The 23014-nt window shown below is 41.7% G+C and overlaps 1 protein-coding gene and 2 long non-coding RNA genes across 12 annotated transcripts in view; 1 reads left to right on the top strand and 2 right to left on the bottom strand.

Annotated features, from left to right (window-relative positions):
- The window catches only part of LOC396905 (acrosin inhibitor), a 121344-nt gene that overhangs the window by 97432 nt on the left and 898 nt on the right, over window positions 1–23014 (top strand). The window contains exons 3-11 of one of the 10 annotated variants that reach the window (XR_014836465.1): window positions 1986–2148; window positions 5507–5544; window positions 6488–6600; window positions 15389–15502; window positions 15587–15663; window positions 15892–15968; window positions 17082–17119; window positions 18076–18191; window positions 18894–19271. Coding sequence is in view for 6 of the 10 variants with exons in the window: in XM_085009630.1 (XP_084865756.1) it covers window positions 4373–4658; window positions 5507–5544; window positions 6488–6600; window positions 15389–15502; window positions 15892–15968; window positions 17082–17119; window positions 18076–18191; window positions 18894–18966 (855 nt within the window). In the remaining 4 variants the exon portion in view is untranslated. 10 annotated transcript variants of the gene reach the window in all.
- Window positions 77–7517, bottom strand: LOC146405821 (uncharacterized). Its single transcript, XR_014839058.1, has 3 exons — window positions 7123–7517; window positions 1826–5847; window positions 77–1463 (listed from the first exon to the last, which is right to left on the bottom strand). It is a non-coding gene; the product is annotated as an uncharacterized LOC146405821 (long non-coding RNA).
- Window positions 7850–9264, bottom strand: LOC146405820 (uncharacterized). The gene is made up of 2 exons (XR_014839060.1): window positions 9169–9264; window positions 7850–8556 (listed from the first exon to the last, which is right to left on the bottom strand). It is a non-coding gene; the product is annotated as an uncharacterized LOC146405820 (long non-coding RNA).

Here is a 23014-nt window from a genome sequence, read left to right as displayed (position 1 = left end):
TTTTAACCACTTGATAGGTATTCAGTAATATGGATGGAACGAAGAAAGAAATCCATCCATTGTATTTTGGTTTGGGTTTTTTTTTTCCTGTGTTCTTGGATATTCTTGAGAATGTGTTATCTCAGGTGTGTTTTAGAGACACTGTGTCTAGTCCAGTCAGACAGTCCTACTGGGATTTTTATTGTAGTTACACAAATTTGGTAAAAAATAGTATCTTTATCAAAGCCTTTTCGTATTTGAATTTGTGATACATGTCTTATTTTTGACTTGCAGGGAAATTTCTCCATTCTCCACATATATAGGAATTTCAAGAATTCTGTTTCTGGGAGTTCCTGTTGTGGCGCAGTGGTTAACGAATCCGACTAGGAACCATGAGGTTATGGGTTCGACCCCTAGCCTTGCTCAGTGGGTTAAGGATCCGGCGTTGCCATGAGCTGTGGTGTAGGTTGCAGACGCGGCTCGGATCCTGCGTTGCTGTGGTTCTGGCATAGGCTTGGCAGCAACAGCTCCGATTAGACCCCTGGCCTGGGAACCTCCATATGCTGTGGGAGTGGCCCTAGAAAAGGCAAAAAGACGAAAAAAAAAAAAAAAGAATTCTATTTCTAAAACACAAATCTGATCTTGTTGCCCAGCTCACATCTTCCATTGGCTCTTCACTGCTTCTGTTATACAGTTATTATTTATGGTAAAACTTGACTGTGAGGAAATGTAACATTTTATTTGTGTAACTGAACATCCATGAACCTTGTCGGTGAGAGACAACAAGGATGTAGGGCCCTGTGGCTTTCGGGGCGGGAGATGGAGTGTGGAGCGACGTATGGATCGAAAGGAAGAGAGCGAAGCGAAGGGGGAGGCGAGTGAGGGTCTTATAACCCCTTAGAGCCAGGGTCAGCCTTTTCAGTGCTTTTAGAAGCACTTTGGAAGTCAAATTCATATGGCAAAAGAAAACTGCTTGAACTCTCTAACCAGAGAGTTTTATCTGCTAAGGATTCGGAGCCCTTTGGCTGCAGAGTACCTGTTTCTTCCCGGGGGCCCCTTTTCCCCTTGTTTTCGAGAGCCCACGTGATGCTCTGTGTACCAGCATAATCTGAGTTGTGCTCAGGTGGAAAAGAATTCGGAGCCCTTTGGCTGCAGAGTACCTGTTTCCTCCCGGGGGCCCACGTGATGCTCTGTGTACCAGCATAATCTGAGTTGTGCCAGGTGGAGAAGAATTCGGAGCCCTTTGGCTGCAGAGTACCTGTTTCTTCCCGGGAGCCCACGTGATGCTCTGGGTACCAGCATAATCTGAGTTGTGCCAGGTGGAGAAGAATTCGGAGCCCTTTGGCTGCAGAGTACCTGTTTTTTCCGGGGGGCCCACGTGATGCTCTGTGTACCAGCATAATCTGAGTTGTGCCAGGTGGAAGAGAATTCGGAGCCCTTTGGCTGCAGAGTACCTGTTTCTTCCCGGGAGCCCACGTGATGCTCTGGGTACCAGCATAATCTGAGTTGTGCCAGGTGGAGAAGAATTCGGAGCCCTTTGGCTGCAGAGTACCTGTTTTTTCCGGGGGGCCCACGTGATGCTCTGTGTACCAGCATAATCTGAGTTGTGCCAGGTGGAAGAGAATTCGGAGCCCTTTGGCTGCAGAGTACCTGTTTTTTCCGGGGGGCCCACGTGATGCTCTGTGTACCAGCATAATCTGAGTTGTGCCAGGTGGAAGAGAATTCGGAGCCCTTTGGCTGCAGAGTACCTGTTTCTTCCCGGGAGCCCACGTGATGCTCTGGGTACCAGCATAATCTGAGTTGTGCCAGGTGGAAAAGAATTCGGAGCCCTTTGGCTGCAGAGTACCTGTTTCCTCCCGGGGGCCCACGTGATGCTCTGTGTACCAGCATAATCTGAGTTGTGCCAGGTGGAAAAGAGGCACTAACGTGAGGGTCGGGATTTCCTGGTCCCTCCTGCACAGTGGCGCCTGGCTAATGCAGATCTCTCCCACATCTCCCTAACACAGATTAAGGTGGAGAGCACAGAAGACTGCCCATGGCCTATGGCTAGAGCATCACCGAAAACCAGACACTGTTACCCGCTTTGCATTCCTGAACTGTATCCTGCAGTCATAAGGAGAACCAGTCTGGACACAGCAGTGGCTCCCTGGGGAAATGCAGCTGCCACAGGTATCCCTGGCCTCAGGCATTCCTAGCCAATAGGGTCTCCATTGTTAGACTGAGAGCACGTAGCAGATGGACTTAACATTCCAAGAAATGCAGCTCAGAAAGAAGAAGTCTGAAGTTGTCTGTACTTGTTAGGAATCAGGCTAAACTAATATACCAGATATAAAAGAGGAAAGAAGCATCATTTATGATTTCCTTTCTTTTCCTGTAATGGCTCCAAGGAAGATGGATAGATGCGAGAGACCCTGCTATCCACAACCCAAGTCTCCCGTTCTGGGTGGATGATACTTGGGGGTCCATTTGTCTCCCCCTCTGTGCCAATGAGAATTATGCTTAAGTGGAACTGTCAGATGTGCATTTAAAAAGTATTTTACTAAAGAAATGTAGAATTAATATTTGAAAACAACAGTGTACCATAATTGCCATGTCATGTTCATGGTAGTGACTCCAAAAATGTTTGTGGGGATGGAAGAATGATAAATGGAATTATTTAGCATCTTACATTTCCGTTCTTTATCTATTTATCAGAATAGGAACGTTTCAGCGAGTAGCAGATTCACTTGGCTTCTAACAGATGTGCTTTTGTAAGGAAGCAAAATTTGCCAACCTCAAGTGTATCTCTTTGGCATGAAGATTATTTGGGGTGACTGTTTTAAGAAACCAAAGATGCAGGTTGATCTTACCCCTAACTGCCAGAAAGAACTTAGATAAGAGACCTTTACCAGGAAGAGAGCTATTGCCAGAGATACGGATGAGGCAGAATAAAAAGGCAGGGGGTTCGTGTAGGAACGGGGGCTTCGATATGTTCCCTGATTAAGGCCCATGGCTTAAGATGGGTAAAAACTGACCTAGACAAAAAAAAAAAAAAGACCTTGCTTGTTGGAAGATTAACTATAGAAAGTACATTTGTTTCACATCAAGGCGGACATTAACCCCTGACCTATGCATTTGACTATCGGCAAAAGAATGTGAAGAGTGGCGACTCTAAGTCTAGGGCACAGAAGGACAAAAGAAACCATCCGTCTCAGGGGACATACCCTCACCCTAGGTCCCTACTGGACGAGGCGCGATGCAGGTGCCGGGCAAGACAAGTAGGGAGCAGAGCTGATAGCAGGACCCCATGTTGGCACCCGTGTCTTTGAGAGATAAGACCTCCTTAGAAGATTAGAGAAGGGGGACTCCTCCTCCCCCTCCCCGTTTCTGGGCTGGGCGCTGTTCGCCCTCCTACAATAAAGACTTCTGCTTGCCACCTGTGTGTTCACAAAGTCCATCCTTTGGCTCCGTGAGCAAGAATCCGGGTCCCAGTAACATCCTTCCGGTAACACCTAGAGTATGAGATGAACTGAGTGTGCTAGACAGAGAGGAGCCCAGCAAATCCCTCTCCCTGATTGTGTGTGTGTGTGTGTGTGTCATTTTGCTTGTCTGTGGAAGTTCACAGGTTCAGGATCCCTGTAAATAATTAAATTTTATTTTCCCTCATGTCAATTTAATTCCTGGACCAGCTGGAAGAACCTAGACAGATGTACAAAATTTTTTTTTTTTCTTTCCAACACTTTCAACAAAGTTTCGTCCTTCCCTTTGCAGGTAGTTTATATGAGAGGTGTGTTAGCAAACAGTGATTTTAAAAAAGAACAACTTCTGAGGGTTTAGACTCTTGTTGAGTAAACACTTCCAAACTTTCTCTCTCCTGCTTGCTCTTCTTGTTCCTTTCCAATTCACCTGGCTGGAAAGTTTTCACGTTCTTATCTTCAGATCTGTAACTGCAAGGTATTTCCTTCTTTCCTCCTCCTACCTGTGTCTGGGTTCATCAGATCACGCTGTCCCGAGCCTCCTGCTGAGGGAGGTGTGTTGTGAAATCCCTGGGAGGCAGCTCTCCTGACCTCCTGCCTCTTATCTGCCCTGGGCGCCCCATCTCCTCGCTCACAAACCAGGAAGAGTGACTTCGCTGGGTGGAGATGGATGGTCAGAGGGTGAATGCGATAGCCACTGTTGCTTCCCTCTGATCTGCCCTCTGTCAGGTAGGTCTGGGGGGGTGGGTCAGAGGAAGCAGCCCTCGTGAGTGGCACTGCCGTGAGTGCCGCGCCAGATTTACTGTGCGCACTTAGGCTGAGTGCCGTCTCGACGCCTCGTGGGTCGACCCGGAGACTCGGAGACTCACCAGCTGCTTCCTACGTGTGCCCAGAGCACTCCTCATGGGCTTTCTCTCACGCTTGAGGGCAGTCTTCTGATGTCACGGTGTTTCTTGCTGAATTATAGGGTTGGGGGAACACGAGGTGGGACAGTCCCCCTTCACTTGGGCTCCAGGGAGTTGATGCACTTCCTCTGTAGTAAGACACTTGCCAAGACCGTCCAGAGTTTGTTTGCCTGTCCGTTGGGAATGGACGGTGTGGTGTGTCTCTGTGCCGTGGTTGCAAACATCCTGGAGGGTTTCTTTGACAGCCTTGATAAAATGCCTCTCTTCTCATCATGGATCAAAGCGCTTTTCTTCATCTTGGCCTTTACTTTTTATTCTGGTGAGTGAATTTTCCAGTCCTGGGTAAAACACTTCATATATCTTAGAAATGCAGGAAGCTTTTGCTGTAATTTAGGAATGGAGTGGTTGTTTTGGGGGGTTCTTAATTCTTTCCCTGGTAAAACGACCCAGGGCTTGTGTATAAGTTCCTCTTATGAATCTCATGAATTGCTTTTTCTTATTTCCCATCTTAGAGAAATTGAGAGAGCAGTGGGTTAGACTAGGCAGTAGACCTTCGCTCTTTTTCAATTGAATTTTTCCTCTGGGGGCCCATATTCCACTGTTGTTAATACAAAGTGTGTGGAAAGAATGATCTCTCCTTGATCCGGTACTCCCTGAAAATCCGATTTTTCTAGTTGTCAGCTCTGAGTCCCCGAAATTAAAGGCCTTGGGTAAGGAAAGAAATCATTCATACCTCAGTTGACTGGTTGTCTTCCCTAAAGCTCGGGGGGGGGGGAGGGCATAATGTTAGCGGGGGGGGGGGGGGAGGAACTGTTAGGAATTGACTAGAACCCTGACGTTAGAGCAGAATTGCTTCATATTTAAGTGACTTCTGCCAGGACACTGTCTTTCGTCATAATGAAATACCTCTTTTACAAAGCTTTAAAAAATTGGTTTCTTGAAGCAGCACATTAGGAGTTATTAACAATAACGTAATTCTGTTTTTCACAGAGTTAGACTGATTGGGGGATTATTTTTCCTAAGATTTGAATATATTTGAGAATTTATATTTCCTTACTACCACAAAATCCTTACTCATTAGTTGTAATTGAACAGGTCGTATATATAGATTTCTGCTGCCAATATATGTGTGAGCTTCTTAACTTTTTAACTGTTCTTTGGTTGCAGAAACTGCTCTTACAAAAACGCGGAGTTACAGGCACTGGGTAAGTTACTACTGGTTCATTGGAAGTTGAAACATGAAAACTGGTTCATTGGAAGTTGAAATGTGAAATTGTAACCATTTTCAGTTTTTCAAAATCACAGCAAAGTTGATCAAATATAAGGTACAAAAGACTTATTCACTCTTCAGAAAGTAAAAGCGTGTTATGTATCATTATTACACCAAGGTTAAGAAATAGACTCTAGGAAGCAATACAAACCATTCGGCAGTGTTTGTCAGGACGATGGCGTATTTATCCTCTTACCTTCACATTCCAGTCTTGGGTAGTTTTTTGCTGCACACACAACTGAGAGAGAGAAAAGTGTCCTTAGGGTGGAATTCGTCATCCTGACCAAATGAAAGGAAAAAAGCACCATCCCAATAACCAGTGTGCCCAAGAATAAATAATAATGATTTCTGTATGACCCAAGAGTGGAATATTACTCGAGGATGAAAATAAATTACAGCTCTCAACAGAGGTCACAAGAAAGTGAAAAAGGCCTGTATGAATATGGCGAGTATCACCTACTTGTGAAGGTTGCCAAAACATCCCAAACTACAAAATACATAAATCCAGTGATCGTAAGTATTGCTGTGTCAGGAAATTCCAGAGGGCAGTAGGAGTTCAGTTTGGTGACATCCTTAGGTGGGTGGGGGTGGGGGAAGGAATGAGCAAAATGTCACCTGGGAGGGATCACGGGTGAGGCTAGGAAGTTGGTCACCTTATAAAAATAGTCAGCCAGCTTCAAGGTCTTAATACACAAATTCTCTAAAAATATTGACAGTATTTTCTTATTTACTGGGCTGTGACTATATAAAGGCTGAAATAACCCGAAATGTACATTGTATGATCCTTTTTTGGATGTGCAGCGTTTCATATTCAGGTTTAAGAAGGTTGTTTTCGAATATGCGTTGTCTAATAAGTGTATGTTATCTGTGTTTTACAGATAGAGTGTGCTCCATACAGTGATGTGAAAACATGCACCAAAGAATATCACCCTCTTTGTGCAACCAACGGCTGCACTTACTGCAATGAATGTTTTTTTTGCGACGCACTCAAGTAAGAGCATAATATTAATGTTCACTCTCCCAAAATAATAAAGAAGCCACAGAATCATAAGAAAACCCATTTGCTGATAACCTAGGCACAACCTATACAGAAAATCACCTTCGTATTTCTCTAAAAGCCACGGAAAAACACTTCCCCTGTCTCTTAAAATCCTTTCTTCTGAAAGTAGTGTAAAACCATCACTATAACCAGGCTGCTTGTTCTGCAAATGATTTCACTTGATTTAATTGACAGTGAAGTACTCATAGCGCACTGGTGGCCAGGCTGATGTTATTCCAAAGCTCTGATGCTCAGCAGATCGCAGCCTCGCAGACCCCCAGCCAGAGGGGACATAGCCGAACAAGCAGCAGACTAAAGAGGATACTCTGCCGTCCGTCACCACGGGCCGCTGATGTTAGAAAGGGCCTGTGTGACTGTCATCTTTGTCTCCTGAGACCTTGGCGGCCTTTCAGACCTTCCGTAGAGTGCAGAGCGGGCCGGGACCCCCACCCCAGCCCCTTCCCTCCTCCTCACCCGACCCCCTTCCCTCCGCCACGCTGAAGGAACTTGTGGGCCACAGATCTGCCAGCCGCTTCGGCAACACTCATCTGCTTTCCCGTGAGGTCCTCCCGTGGCATAGCTGTCCCTCACGCCCCAGACTCTGCCTGCCTCTTGGGAGATCGGGGAGCCCACAGTCCCTGAGGCCTTCCTTTCCTGGGTCCCGTCCAAGGCCGAGTCAGGACTGAGCAAGCAGGAAGGGTCAGGCGGCCCTGCCGGGGGCGAGGACGCGTGTACGGCAGGAGGGCACAGCCTCTCCCCGAGCCCCAAGTTCAGGTCTCCTCCTTCAGGAACGTAGTGTGTACTGCCAGGGAGCGGGTGTCCTTGGAGTAACTTTTTTCTTTCTCTCTGCTTCTTCCTACAGAAAGAGTGGTGGCAAATTTACTATTGCTCATTATGGTTCTTGCTGACTTGTTGCTGGAGCTCCACCTTCCCATAGCTTTGACTGTGACCCCCTTCCGCTGTGGACTCTGCAGCTGATGAGAGTCGCAGTCGGGGTCTTCCGTGCTTAGAAGACCAGGTGACCCCTGTAGAGAACAAGGGGGAATGGAGGATGTTCCGAGTCCTCTCCAGCTTGGAATCCTTTGGTGTCAGCATTTTAATGTTATGTTCAGTTCCTCAGTGACAGTTTGAAAAACTAGTCTCTTAGGCATATGTGTGATAATGTTAAACCCAGTGCAATTTAAAACACTAAATATTTTGCTCCATAAAATGTAAACATGGTGTTATATTTATTAAAATGCCCCTTCTTTATTTGGTTGACACATATATATGTATAACCTACATAATCTGTTTTTACTTAAACAACAGGAATTTATTTATTACAGTTCTGGAGGCTGGGAAGTCCAAGATCAAGTTGCACAGCAGTTCTGTCCTCTGGTGAGGGCTTTCTTCCTGGTAGGCAGATGGTCACCTTCAAGCCATGTCCCCTCGTGGCCAGGAGAGAGAGAAAGCAAGCTCTCTGGTCGTTCTTCTTCTTTTGAAATGTAATTGGCGGATAGCTGACTTACCATATTGTATTAGTTTTAGGTGTAGAGCAAAATGACTCATACATACACACGTATCCATTTTTTCCCATATGGGTTATTACAAAATGTTGCACAGGTGAACCTGTGCTATACAGTAGGTCCTCACTGTCTGTTACATATACAGGAGTATGTGAACACACACACACATTTTTGATACCTACACTCAAAGAGATATTTTCCAAAGAAAACCAAACATTAGATTACTTGGGTATTCATAAAAAGCACAGATAACTTGGGTTCTCTCTGTTCTAAAGATGCAGAACTTCCAGGAGAGGTTTCTGGGAAACTGAAACCTCACAAGCCCCCCAGACGATTCTGATCATGGATCTCAGGTATTACCGAGGGGGCCTAGGAGATGCCTGCAGCTGAATGACTGCAGAACCTACAGGAGGCAAAGAAAAGGTTTAGGAGGCTTGGGGAGAATTTATCCCGTGTTTTTCATTCTTGGTCACAAATCAGCGAGGGAAGCGGGTGCTCCTGGAATGGTAGCACCACCAGAAGCAGGCGTTAGCCACGTGCCCAAAGTATCGCCCCCACCTCGAGTGTAGAGGCAGAAATGGAGCGAGGGTGCTGGAGGACCGCTAGGGAGCTAGACACAGGCCAGGCCAGGCCGCTGCTCCTTTCAGTAGATACTTTTACATCGAAAGAGCATTAGATCGGGAGCTGCTAAATCTTGTAGCATCTCTAATGCCCCTCTTAAGGGAAGCATCCATTAGAATGTTAGTTTGTAGAGCAACGTTATAAAAGTGCTTTGGCGAACTGCACCACTTGTTCTCTGTACATGACTTGGTGGGCAGTTTCTTCAGTGGACACTAGACTATTCATTTATGTGGTTTTTTTTAATTCCACAAAAATAGAGGCCTACTATGTGGAAGGGAGGCCCTGTCAGACACCAGAAAATAAGATAATAAGCAAAAGCAGAGCTAATCCTTGTGATCTAGGATTTTAAATGTACTGATTAAAGTTGTTATCCACTAATGAATGGAAATCCTACTTTACTGGATGGCAGCTCCTCTTCAAAAGCTCTGTGAAACAGTTCTCCATGTGTTGTCTTATTTCTTCTAAGAATCTTGTTAGGTAGACATCAGCTCTATATTTTAGATATAAAGAAAGTGAGACACAGGGAAGTTAACAATATTTTAAACCTGACATTTTGGTAATGAAAGTTTGAATAAAAATTTTGAAATTTTATTCTTTTTAAAAACCAGTTTGTTCTCTTTACATACCAAGTTAATTGGTCTCAGACAATATAATAATTTAAAAATATATTGTTTTTAACATTAGGGAGAAAGAGATGAGCAGCCACCACAATTCAGATCTGGAGCGTTTACCGTGCCCAGAAGATGTCCCTCTCCCGCTTCGGAGGGCATACCCTCTCCCCACCCCCACCCCGAGGCAGCTACTCATTGACACTGCCTTTCTCTTGGTTTGTCTTTTCTGGAAATTTTATGGAAAAAGAATGAAACAAACTGGTTTTTATGTATGTTTCCTTCACTTAACACATTTTGGTGGTTCAGTCACACTGCAGCATGCCCATCAGCAGTTCATTACTTTTAAATTTTTCATAGTATTCTGTTTGGCATTTTTTTACTTGTTCACTATTATATGGACTTGGAGATTGTGAAAAATAGTGCTGTGAACATTATTGTACAAGTCTTTTTTTCATTTTTCCTCGGTTAAGCACTTAAAAATAGAATGGATGCATCATGCATCAGGCTTATGTTGCACTTTTCAAGAACCTATCCCTGTATTTTTCATACACGGATAACGTATGATGATTCCATTTCTCTACATCCTCACCAACAATTGCTGTCACATAACTTTTTTTTCTCTTCATTTTATTAAGATGTAATTGACTTCTAGCACCATGCAAGTTTAGGGTATACAGCATAATGAACTTAGATACATCATGAACTGATTACACACCTCATAAAACAACTGCCACCATGTCTAGTGAACATCCGTGAAATAGAAAAGAGTTTTTCCTTATGATGAGAACTCTTAGGACTTAGTTTGAGCAGCTTTCCTATAGAATGTACAGCAGTGGGGATTCTACTTATCATATCGTTCCTTTCAGCTCTAGTACTTATTGCTCTTGTAACTACAAGTTATAAGAAGTTCTTACTTTTCAACTGCTTTGATGCAATTCCCTCTCCTCTCACCCTCCACCTCCGGTAACAACCAGTGGGACCTCTTTTGACATGAGTTGGTTTTGGAAGTATAATTGACCTACAAAACTGTATTCGTTCCTGGTAAACAGCATGATTTGACATTTCTATACATTTCAAAATGATCTCCCCGAGAAGTCGAGCCGTCCTTTGTCACCATGGTAAGATATTCCATAATTATTCACTGTGTTCCCCACACGGCACATTTCATACCTCTGATTCCTTTATTCTGTCCCTGGAAGTCTGCAGTTCTTAATCTCCTTCCCTCTCTATTTCTCTTCAGCCCCCAACCCCTTCCCCTCTGACAACGGACAGCTACCTGTTTTCTGTATCTATGGCTGTTTGTTTAGTTGGGCTTGTTTTCGTTTGTTTTGAAGATTACACATATAAGTGAAATCATACATTATCTGTCTTTCTCTCTCTGACATTTCAATTAGCATAATATCCTCTAGGTCCATCCATGTTGCCACAAATAGCAAGATTTCATTCTTTTTATGGCTACATAATATTCCTCTGTGTGTGCACATCTGTTTGTATCACATGTTCTTTATCCATTCATTGACTGGGCACTTAAGATCCTTCTGTATCTTGGTTACTAAATAATGCTGGAATGAACATAGGGGTGAATCCATCTTTTACAGTTGGGGTGTGTGTGTTTCCAGATAAATACCCAGGAGTATTACTGCAGGATCATATGGTAGTTAATATTTTTAACTTTTTGAGGAATCCTCATACCATTTTCCATCGAGTCTTCTCCACTCTACACGTTAAACAGCAGAGCATGAGGGTTCCCCATTGTCCATGTCCTTGCCAGTGTTTGTTGTTGGTGGCATTTTGTGACGGATGTGAAGTGGTATCTCACTGGGGTTCTGATTTGCATTTCCCCGATGATTAGTGCAATGGAGCATCTTCCATGTCCCCGCTGGCCATGTATATGTCTTCTTTGGAAACAAGTCTATTCAGATCCTCTACCCATTTTTTAAATTGGGTTGTTTTTTGATATTGACTTATATGAGTTTCTCGTATATTTTGTTTCTATTTTCCTGAGTGATTTTTTTTTTAATTTTTGTTTTCTACTGATGTATAGTTGGATTATAATCTTGTGTGTTGGGTGTACTGCAGGTGAATCAGTTATACATATAAATACTTCCATTCTTTCTTCCCAATAGGTTATTACAAACTATTGAGTAGATTTTCCTCCTGCTATACAGGAGGTTCTAATTAACCATCTATTTTATACACTAGTGTTATTCCCACCCTCCCAATCCCTCCCTCCCTCCAATGGTTTCACCTATGGTAACCATTAAATTAGTTTTGAAATGGGTCAGTTTGTTTCTGTTTTTAAAATAAATTCGTTTGTATCATTTTATTAGATTCCACATATAAATGGTATATTTGTCTTTGACTTACTTCACTTAGTATGATAATCTCTAGGTCCACCCATGCTGCTGCAAATGGCATTATTTCATGCTTTTATATGGCTGAGTATATTCCACTGTATATACGCAACACATCTTCTTTATCCATTCCTCTGTTGATGGACATTTGGGTTGCTTCCATGCTCTGGCTATTGGAAATGGTGCTGCAGTGAACATTGGGGTGCATATATCTTTTCAAATTAGGGTTTTCTCCAGATGCATGTCCAGGAGTGGGATTGCTGGAGAACATGGTAGTTCTATATTTAGTTTTTTAAGAAACCTCCATACGGTTTCCCACAGTGGTTGTACCAACAGTGTAAGAGGATTCCCTTTCTCCACACCCTCTCCAGCATTTATTGTTTGTAGATATTTTTTTGATGATGGTTATTTTGACCAGGGAGGTGGTAACTCATTGTAGTTTGATTTTCATTTCTCCAATAATGAGTGATGTTCAGCATCTTTTCATGTGCTTTTTGGTCATCTGTCTTCTTTGGGAAAATGTCTATTTAGATCTGCCCATTTTGTGACGGTTTTTTGTTGTTGTTTTCTTGATTTAAGCTACATGAGATGTTAATATAGTTGGAGATTAATCCCTTGTCAGTTGCTTCATTTGCAAATATTTTCTCCCCTACTGTGGGCTGTCTTTCATTTTGTTTATGATTTCATTTGCTATGCAAATTAAGTTTAATTAGGTTCCATTTGTTTGCTTTTCTTTTCATTACTCTAGGAAGTGGATCCAAAAAGATACTGTTGCAATTCATGTCAAAGAATACTCTGCCTACATTTTCCTCTAACAGTTGTATAGTATCCAATTATGCATTTATGTCTTTAATCCATTTTGAGTTTATTTTTGTGCATGGTGTAAAATAATATTCTAACTTCATTCTTTTACATGTGGCTGTCCAGTTTTCCCTGCACCACTTTTTGAAGAGACTGTCTTTTCTCCATTGTATGTTCTTGTCTCCTTTGTCATAGTTTAATTGACCATGGGTGTCTGGGTTTATTTCTGGTCTTTCTATCCTGTCCCATTGATCTATATTTCTGTTTTTGTGCTGGTAACATGCTTTTTTGGTTACTGTAGCTTTAGAGCGTATCTGAACTCAGGGAGCCTGATTCCTCCAGTTCTGTTTTTCTTTCTGAGGATTGCTTTGGCTATTTGGGGTCTTTGGTGTTTCCATACAAATTTTCAAAATTTTTGTTCTAGTGCTGTGAAAAATGCCATCGGTAATTTGATAGAGATTGCATGGAATCTTTGAATTGCCTTCAGTGGCACAGTCATTTTGACAATACTGATTCTTGCAGTCCAAGAACATGGTATATCTTTCCATCTGTTTGTATCATCTTTGATTTCAGCATCTTACAGTTTTCAGAGTACAGGTCCTTGTCTCTTTAGGTATGCTTATTCCTGGGTATTTAATTCTTTTTGATATGATAGTAAATGGGGTTGTTTCCTTAATTTCTCTTTCTGACTTTTCATTTTTAGTGTACAAAAATGCAAAAGATTTCTGTGTATTCATTTTATATCCAGTGACTCTACTAAATTCACTGAGGAGCTCTATCAGTTTTCTGGTAGCAGCTTTAGGGTTTTCCATGTATGGTATCATGTCATCTGCAAACAATGACAGTGTTACTTCTTTTCCAATTTGGATTCCTTTTATTTCTTTTTCTTCTGATTGCTGTTAACTAATAGAACATTGTAAATCAATTATACTCCAATATAAAAAAAAATTTAAAAGATACTTATGGTGACATTTAGGGCACACTTAGATAACTTACAGGTATGTGTGTGTATATCTATCTGTATGCTATGTATATATATATGTATCTATAATGATAGTTATTACATATAAATGGTAGTATATTCATAAATATATAGGTGTATATATACACATGCATATACACCCATACATATATATCCATATGCATACATATATTTATATGTGATTTTAGTATAGTTGTAAATACCTATACCTTTATGTATATATTAAAATGTATTTGTGCAGAGTAAACATCTTCCGAAAAGAGATATGCATCAAATAATGCACACTTCTAACATTACGTTTAGTGGCTAATTTAGAAAATTTCTGGCCTGTTGTGTCTCATAGGCAGTGTCTTCTGCTCTTAATCTCTGCTAATGAATACAAATAAGAAGTCCCATGTGGGGGTATAAGGACTTGACAACCACTTCAACTCTAAACTTCAGTTTAATTTTCCCTCTAATGTTACGTGCCAGAAGGATTATCTGCTCAAATATCTCTGATGGTTGTCTATGTAAATGTTTCAAAAATCTAGTGATAGAATGATAGTCACTATAATAGGAAAATATTTGCATTTATCAGATTTTATATCCTCCCATTAAAATGGCATGGAATAGTGCTAGAGTCAAAGGTTCTTTTCTAAATCTTGGCTTTCTTCACTGAAAAAAAACAGCAGATTAGATTTAAGATGATAGATATAAGTTTAGCACAATTTTAAGTGCCATACTGTTTGAATATGTTATCCCTAGTATTTATGACAAATCTATGAGACAAAAATTATTTCTCTCGTTTAAAATTAGAAAATTGTGGATTAGAAAGTCTGAATATTGTGTCAAATTAGTCAGTGGTAGATGGCATTTGAATTCAGGGATTTCATTTGCCAAAGTTTTTTTCACTGAGTCAAATTGTGAAGCAGATTACGTAAATTGCTATGATTATACCTCTTCCTACTGCAGTCCCTGCAGGGATTCCCACTTCCCTTCAAGGTAAAGATCAAATCGTTCATCACACAGCTTAGGGCACTGTCCCGCATGGTCTCAACTTCACTCCCAAGCCTTCTTTCTCTTCTTTTCTTAATATTTGCATGCTGTCCATTAGCCCAAGTTCCCAAAGCTGACTGCCCTGACAGTCATATGAGAGCTTTTGAACACTCTTGGGTGTGAACTTGTACCATTATTTTAAAAGCTGTTCCCACTGGGGAAAAATGACTAAAAGGAACACAAGACTCTCTGCATTAGTGACTACAGCTTTATGAGCATCTCCATTTATCTCAAAATAAAAAGGTGGAGTTCCCATCATGGCACAGGGGAAACGAATCCGACTAGGAACCATGAGGTTGCAGGTTTGATCCCTGGCCTCGCTCAGTGGGTTAAGGAGCCGGCGCTACCATGAGCTGTGGTGTAGGTGGCAGACATGGCTCGGATCCTGCGTTGCTGTGGCTGTGGTACAGGCCATCGGCTACAGCTCCGATTCGACCCCTAGCCTGGGAACCTCCCTATGCCACAGGTGCAGCCCTAAAAAAGAAAAAAAGCTGATAAAAATCAAATTCCAGTTGAGCTTAATGTGCTTCTTGTGTTGCAAAATACTAAGGGTGTAGGTATGTGTCTAATTATAGTTCACCAAACTCATACTTTTTGTTTTGATTCTCCTGTCTTTTCAACTTAGGAGCTCGGAAAGCTTTGACATCTGTTCTCTATCTTAGGGTTCAAAGCACTGTTGTCTGCTTCTCCCTGCCTCATACATATGAGTTCATTAGATAAAACCGTTCCAGTCTCCGGCTCCGAGATGATCTATTGAGACATCTCTGTGAGGCAGAACACAGCAGACCTCAAGGTCTTATCTCCTGTGGGCCGTCTGTTTTACCCCATCAGGCTCCTCACCTACAGCCCAATAAAGGAGACTCCTCAGCCGGCGGGAGTGGTTGGGAAGGCAGACGCGGTTCCTGGAGCCGCAGAGCTCACCCTCCACGGCCCTCTCTGTCGCAGGTAGGTCTGGTGTGAGGATGACCCATGGCTATGAGGACTGATCCTAATCAGTCCTTCCTGAAGTAATTGTTGCTGTTTTCTCAGGAAAAGCTGAAATTCCAAAGTGAATATTTCTTTAAATTCAGCCAGACTTCTTGTGGGCTGAGCCAAGGGTTGGGAGCGTAAGTAGCTCTTTCTTCAATACAGGAGGAGGACTTGTCCTGATGTTTCTTTCTTCATCTGTATGTCTTGCTGACCCTGTGGCGGCGGAGGGGAAAGGGGAATGGCCCACTGCGACTAGCACTCGAGAGGAGTGGAGCAGTTCCTTCAGCTAGAAGCAGCTTTCCTGTGGAAATGGGCAGTCGGTCCACGCCATGTCTTACAAACATTCTTCCGCGTTTCTTCTACAGACCTGAAAAAATGGCTTTCTTCTCATCAAGGGTCAGAGCTCTTTTCATCCTTGTCTTGGTACTACCTCTTTGTTCTGGTGAGTAAACGTTTCAGTCTCAGATGAAACAACTCGCACATCTTAGAAAATGCAGGGAACAACTGCCATTACCTAGGAATGGAGGAGCTTGCGGCTCTGGGTGTGTGCGCTCAAACTGACAGAAGGAAGTGGGTCGTGTTACAGATAAACACCTGTTAAAAAAATTCCCTCCGAATTCCGCTGTTCCTTTATGACTAAAGACATTTTCCTCATCGCCCCTCCTTTGGTCGCTAAAGGCACAGCGCAGGGAGTAATGATGTCGTGTAGACCTGCTGCTCTTCCTCAACAAGCCGGTTTCTTGTTTGCCGTCTTTGAGTCCCCTAAAGTCAAGGCTTTGTATGAGGCGAGAACTCACTGATCCCTCTGCTGACAACTTACCTTTCTTAAAGCACAAGGTGGCGCATGAAAATTTCAGAGTATAGAGAACTGTAAGGTGTTGGACAGATCTATGGTAGTTAAGCTAAGTACCAATGAATTAACTAGTAATGAATTCCTCGTATTAGGTGACTTCCTACGAGGCATGTTAGGTGGCATTAAGCAAGGCACTGTCTTCTCTGACAAGGATGTCTCATGTATAAGAACAAAAACAGCAATAAAAACTACGGTATTGTCGCAGAAGGGTCTCGTGAGTATTAAGCAGTACTTAGTTCATTTCACCCTGTGAAATACAGTTTTTGGAATCCTGTTTCCAGATTTGATTCTGCCACAAAAGCCTCACTCCTTTTAGGGTTTTGGGGAAGCAATTTGCATAGCATTTTGCTACTAAAATATGTGGGTACTTCCCACCAATGGCACTGTTTTCCCCCTTTCATTTTCTCTTTAATTTGCTTTTTTTGTTTCCTTTTTTCTTTTTTAGGGCCGCACCCACAGCATATAGAAGTTCCCAGGCTAGGGGTCAAATCCAAGCTGCAGCTGCTGGCCTACACCACAGCCACGGCAATGCCAGATCCGAGCCGAGTCTGCAACCTACACCACAGCTCATGGCAACACTGGATCCTTAACCCACTGAGCGAGGCCAGGGATCAAACCTGCATCCTCATGGATATTAGTCGGGCTCTTTAGCACTGAGCCACAGTGGGAATTCCTAATTTTCATTTTTTGTGTTGGTTACAGAAACTGGTTTTGCACGTTCAAAAAAAACCCGCAAAGAGGTAAGTTACACTATTAATTTTTGAATAAAAAGATAACATTTTAACTTTTTATATTTTAAATTTTAACAGCAAATTTACCAAACAAAATATACCACAGAGTAATGCTTCAAAAACTACCAAAAAATGTGTTATTATCTCACTAAGTTCAGGAAATAGAATCTTGGCAGGCATGTAAAACCCTTTGTCATTGCAGACAGGGTAAAAATATCCCATTCCTCAATATTTTATTATTGGGCATAAAGCCTGTTATATACATGGATCTAAAGAGTTAAAGGGTATTTAAGGTAGAGTTGTTTATCCTAGCAAAACAAGAGGATTAAGGAATAATTTTCCACTTGGAGGAATATAAGAATGATGGTGTTCATATAATCAGAGTTTAAAACCTACGCAGAGGGAAGACAGTCAGCTGTGGGTCTGAGCATGTACGTGGGTAAAACTGTCTACAGACGCTTAAAAAGCAGGATGTAAGAAGCACCCCCACAACTGCTTCTGTCACCTGCTACCTCTGCCCTCCCTACACAGACAACCTCTATGCGGCTAGACGCACACACACACTTTATATATGCGCATACAGAGATGGTGACAGTTTCAAACTGTCATCTGTCCCGTGGGAACTTTTGAGAAAGATGGGGCAATTATAACAGATTTTGATTCATGATTTCTCTTGGTATGAGATACCGGACAAAATCTGGCCCAGGTATGAGGCACAGCAGGGCAGAGCGCCTAAATCATACTGCTGCATCCAAGCATTTGGATGCTGGAAGAAAACAGTATTGCGGTTACCAATAGACGTAATTTTATATCTAAGCAGGTTGGAGCTATCTTGATTTTTATTGTGAAACCTCAATATAAAATATATTCCATTTTAATGCATAAGAGTTTGTATTGATAAAGAAAATTTTATTCCAAAAGGCAATTATCTGAAAAATGTTATGTTGTCTCCTTATATTTAACAGCCAGACTGTGATGTGTACAGGAGTCATTTATTTTTTTGCACCAGAGAAATGGATCCAATCTGTGGAACCAATGGCAAATCGTACGCCAATCCCTGCATATTCTGCAGTGAAAAGCTGTAAGAACACAATACTAAATAACGGCTCTCCCAAAATGATGAAGAAACCGTCAAAAAAGGATAGGAACATCCATGTTTCTGATAGTCTAGGCACAGTACATATATATATATTCACACACACGCATCCTCATGGATCCTAGTCGGGCCCATTAACCGCTGAGCCACGAAGGGAACTCGCTGGCCACAGGACTCTAAGTGCACTCCACCACGCAGTTGGTGCCAGGAGAGAACTCCGCTGACGTGCCATCCCGTCTGCGGAGCTCCATGACGAGACCGCAAGCTCTCCTTCGTGCACAGGGCACTCTGGGGCCTGGGGCACTCCACCCACCCCGCCTCCCTGCCCCCCTCACCCTAAGGGAGGCTGCAGCCTCAAGGTGCAGCCAGCTGGCCTTCTTCCCACCCCATTTTCTCTCCCCGGTGTTTCCCTCATTGAACCCCAGATCAGCTTCTGCTTCTAGAGAGTCTCTCCGACAACCTGTCATGCTCCTCTCTCAGGTCTGCGGCGGGTTCCCAGGCTGGGGGGGGACAGAGCATGAAGAGCCCAGTATCCCGGGGGGGGACATGGGTGGGGGAGACCCCAGCTGCTTGTGGAAGTGTCTCCTCCTCCTACCCCACATTCAGATTCTCCTCCTTGAGAAGCACTTAATGCAGTACGCAGGCAATTTCAACTAGTCTTTAAAAATAATTTTTCTTTTTTTACAGAGGAAGGAATGAAAAATTTGATTTTGGTCATTGGGGTCATTGCCGGGAATACACCTCAGCCGCTCGTTCCTAATGGTTTTCATAGCAATCGTATTTTGCAATAGATTCCACAAGCAATGAGTCTTCTCAATCAGACCTTCACATTCCTAGATGAACTGACAGCGCCTTCCATGGCACACAAGATGGAATACAGAATGCCAACAATTTTTCCTACACTAAGAACCTGCAAATGAAGGATTCTTATTTTCTATGTTCAATTATTCAATGACAGTTGAAAACCTATCTTAATTGTGTGTTTGCTAGTAGAAAACCCAATGCAACTTATAATCATGACTATTTCAATCAATAAAATGATAGATAGTATCACCTTTATTAAAATACCTTTTCTTGAGTCAGTGGGTTAACTCTCAGGAATACTAATGGTAGGTATAATTAAAAAAAAAAATTCTCCAAGGCGAACAAATTATACATTACTTGGGTGTTTATTGGAAGGACAGACACTTGAGTTTCTCTTTATGCTAAAGAATCAAACCTCTACAAGAGGAATCTTGGAACCTGAATTCTCACGAGTGCTCCAGGTCAGTCTTCTGATCGCAAATGTATGTGGGGCAAGAGAGACCTAAATTCTAAACCATAGGACATTATCTATAAGTGAGTGAATTGCAGAAACTATTCCAAGATCCTGTGTGATTTCTGGGGCTTGGGAGGAAAACTGTATGGTACTTTCTTCGTTTCTCACACATCAGTCAGGAGCTAGCAGGGAGATCCGGGGAAGCCAGGCAGCTCTGCCACTGCCGACCCAGCATGTCCATTCACGCTCCAAGTCTGACGCTTCTCCCTTTCTCTTCCTCTCACGAGCAACAAGAGACGGGCTTTATCTGAGGAGACCAGTGCTCATTCAGAGCTTAATTTTCATGGCAGAAATGTGGACTGACGATCAGAAAGCACGTTTCGCTCTGCCACACATGCGACAGCAGACGTGCTCCCCTCGTCAGCAAACATTTTCACCTTAAGAGAGGGACCTACATGGGAGTTACTTAGTCATTTACATTCTTTAGAAGGAATTCTAAATGACAATTTCCACTAAAATGTACAGTTTTAGAGCCACAGTACCGAAATTCATTCAGCTACTTTCATGGCCTTTTTCATTATAAAAGACATATATAAAAAAAAGTTCAGTGAATGCTGGTGAGTTTATAGATGGATTCCTTAACTTTGTGAACATTTAAAATTTTTAAACTATTTTATTTTCCTTGTATTCAGCATATTTTTTTAGCAAAAAAAAAAACCCTACTATGTGTCGTGCCCTGTAAAAATGACAGAGAAAAGGTAGAAAGCAGAAGCCAATAGTGTAACTGTTCTCTGTGTTGGTGGAAATTAGTGTCTGTTAGCGAGTGGGGATTCCACCTGACTGCATGACTATTTTCCACATAAGCTTAGTCAGTCAGCTTCTTACATCCTCCAAGTTATGGAACTTAGTTCTTAAGCAATCTCGTTGGGTAGACAGCAGCTCCCTGGTTCAGCCATGAGGAAAGTGAGCCATACAAAACTTAGTATTTAAAACCTGACATTTGGTAAGGAGAACAGAGTTTTGGGGTTTTTTTTTTTTTTTTTTTTTTTCTTTTTAGGGCTGCACCCACGGCATATGGAGGTTCCTAGGCTAAGGGTCTAATAGGAGCTATAGCTGCTGGCCTATGCCATAGCCACGCCAGATCCGAGCCGCATCTGTGACCTACACCACAGCTCATGGCAATGCTGGATCCTTAACCCACTGAGCAAGGCCAAGGATCAAACCCACAACCTCATGGTTCCTCGTTGGGTTTGTTTCCACTCCACCACGATGGGAACGCCAAAATTTCCCATTTTAAAGCAAATGTTATTTTTCATATGTTTATTCACTATGTTGTGTACTCATCACCACGACCTAATGACTGAACATTTCCTCCGTCTCCTTCATTTAAAAACAAACAAACCAAACTGACACGATGTAATTACCAGTTGCCCATCTATCAAATTCTGGCAACCATTCAACTACTTCTGGTCTTTATGGATTTGCCTAATCTGGACATTACACGAAAATGAAATAACGTAACATGCATACGTTGTGCATATGAATGTAATACATTTGTAGGTTTATCTCTATCTACAAGCATATTTTGTTTTATTGCATTTTGTTTCATTGGGCTTCATAGATACTGAATTTTTTTTTACATAATGAAGTTTTGTGGCAACCCCGGGTTAAGCAAGTTTATTGGTACAATTTTCTCAACAGCTTTTGCTCACTCCGTATCACAATTTGGTAATTCTTGAAATTTCTCGAACTTTTTCATTATTATTATACTTGCTGTAGTGGTCTGTGATAAGTGAGCTTTGATGCTACTACTGTGTCTCACTGAAGGCTCAGATGATGGTTAGCTTTTTTTTTTTTTTTTTTTTTTTTAGCAATAAAGCAATTTGTAGTTAAGGAAAGTACATGGGATTTTTAGACATAATACTAAACAGGATATAGTATAGTATAATACAACTTTTTATGTATTGGAAGGACAAAAAAACCCGTTATGTCTAACTTTATTGGTGGTCTGGAAGCAAACTCACAGTATCTCCAAAGTAAGCCTCTGTATCTATATACATGGTAGGCGGTCTTTTGTGAATAATGTCTTTCATTTAGGACAAGGTTTTGAAGGTCCTTCCATATTGTGGCACGTTATCACATTGCTTTCTCTGTTATGAACAAATACTATCCCATCTTGTGGATATAAAACATTTTGTGTATACATTCATCAGCGCACAGACATTGGATTATACCTGCTTATTGGCCACTATGAATAATGCAGCTATTAATATTCTTGGTGCTTTCATGTGACCATATATTTCCGTTTCTCATGGAGATATACCTAGGACTAGTTTCATGTGATAACTAACTCTAACATTTCTGAAGGAAATGGCCAAACTGTTTTCCACAGTGAGTGCACCATTTAGCATTTCCACTAGGGTTGTATGAGGGTTCCAATTTCTCCATCTTCTCATCCAAATCCACAATTTTCTTTTTTTAAAAATTACATTTATCCTAGTGTTCGTGAATTAGTATTTCATTTTGGTTTGATTTACATTTCTCTTATGATTAAAAATGTTTAACGTCTTTTCATGGGCTTATTGGCCATTTGCATAACTTCTTTGAAGAAATATCTTTGCATATTCTTAACAATTAGGTCCTTGTCTTTCTTTTTGATTTGGTTTTGTTCATATAATCTGGAAACTAGGCCCTTATTAGCTATATGATGTGAGACCATTTTCTTCAATTTTGGGGTTGTCTTTTTTTTTTTTTTTGATAGCATCTTTTGATGCACAGGTTTTTTTTAATTTGAGGAATTTCAGCTTATCATTTTCTTTGTTGCCTGTGCTTTTTGTATTACATGTAAGAAATTACTGCCTAACCCAGGCTCACAAAGACTTATACCTAGGTTTCCTTCTAAGAGTTTCATAGTATTAGTTACCTGCATTTAGATCTCTGATCCATTTTGAGGTTAAATTTCCTATATGGTGATAATTATGGGTACAAAGTTCAACTTTTCATGTGGCTATGCAGCTGTCACACGACCATTTGTTAAAAAGAATGTTTTTTTACATTTTAGTTTTCTGGAAATTTTTCTTGTCAAAAATCAATCAGTCAATCAAGACACTGTATTACTAGCAAAGGAATAGACAAATGAATGGAACAGAATAGAGAGCCCAGAAAGAGCCCTCCATAAATTTAGTTGACTGGTCTTTGACAAAGAAGCAAAGGCAGTGCAATGGAGTAAAGCTAGTTTTCACCAAAAAAAAAAAAAAAAATGGTACTGGAACAACTGGACATCTACATGCAAAAACAAGCTAGACACAGACCTTACACTCATCCAAAAAGTGAACTCAAAATGGATCATATACTTTCTGTACTCTTAAATTTGTTGAGGTTAGCTTTGTGTCCCAGTATGTGATCAATGCTTGAGAATGTTCCCTGTGCACTTTAGAAGAATGTATATTCTGATTTTTTTGGATGTAATGTCCTGAAAATGTCATTAAGTCTAACTTTTTATTGTGTCTTTTAGGATCTCTGTTGCCTTATTGATTTTCTGTCTAGAGTA

The sequence above is a fragment of the Sus scrofa genome, chromosome 2, assembly GCF_054392235.1.
Source record: "Sus scrofa isolate SSC_HxYL_T2T_F1_AM1 chromosome 2, Sscrofa_HxYL_maternal_Yorkshire_Landrace_v2.0, whole genome shotgun sequence".
Classification (NCBI taxonomy): Eukaryota; Metazoa; Chordata; class Mammalia; order Artiodactyla; family Suidae; genus Sus; species Sus scrofa.
Note: the sequence above shows the minus strand (reverse complement) of the source record. Positions and strands in the feature narration are given on the sequence as shown.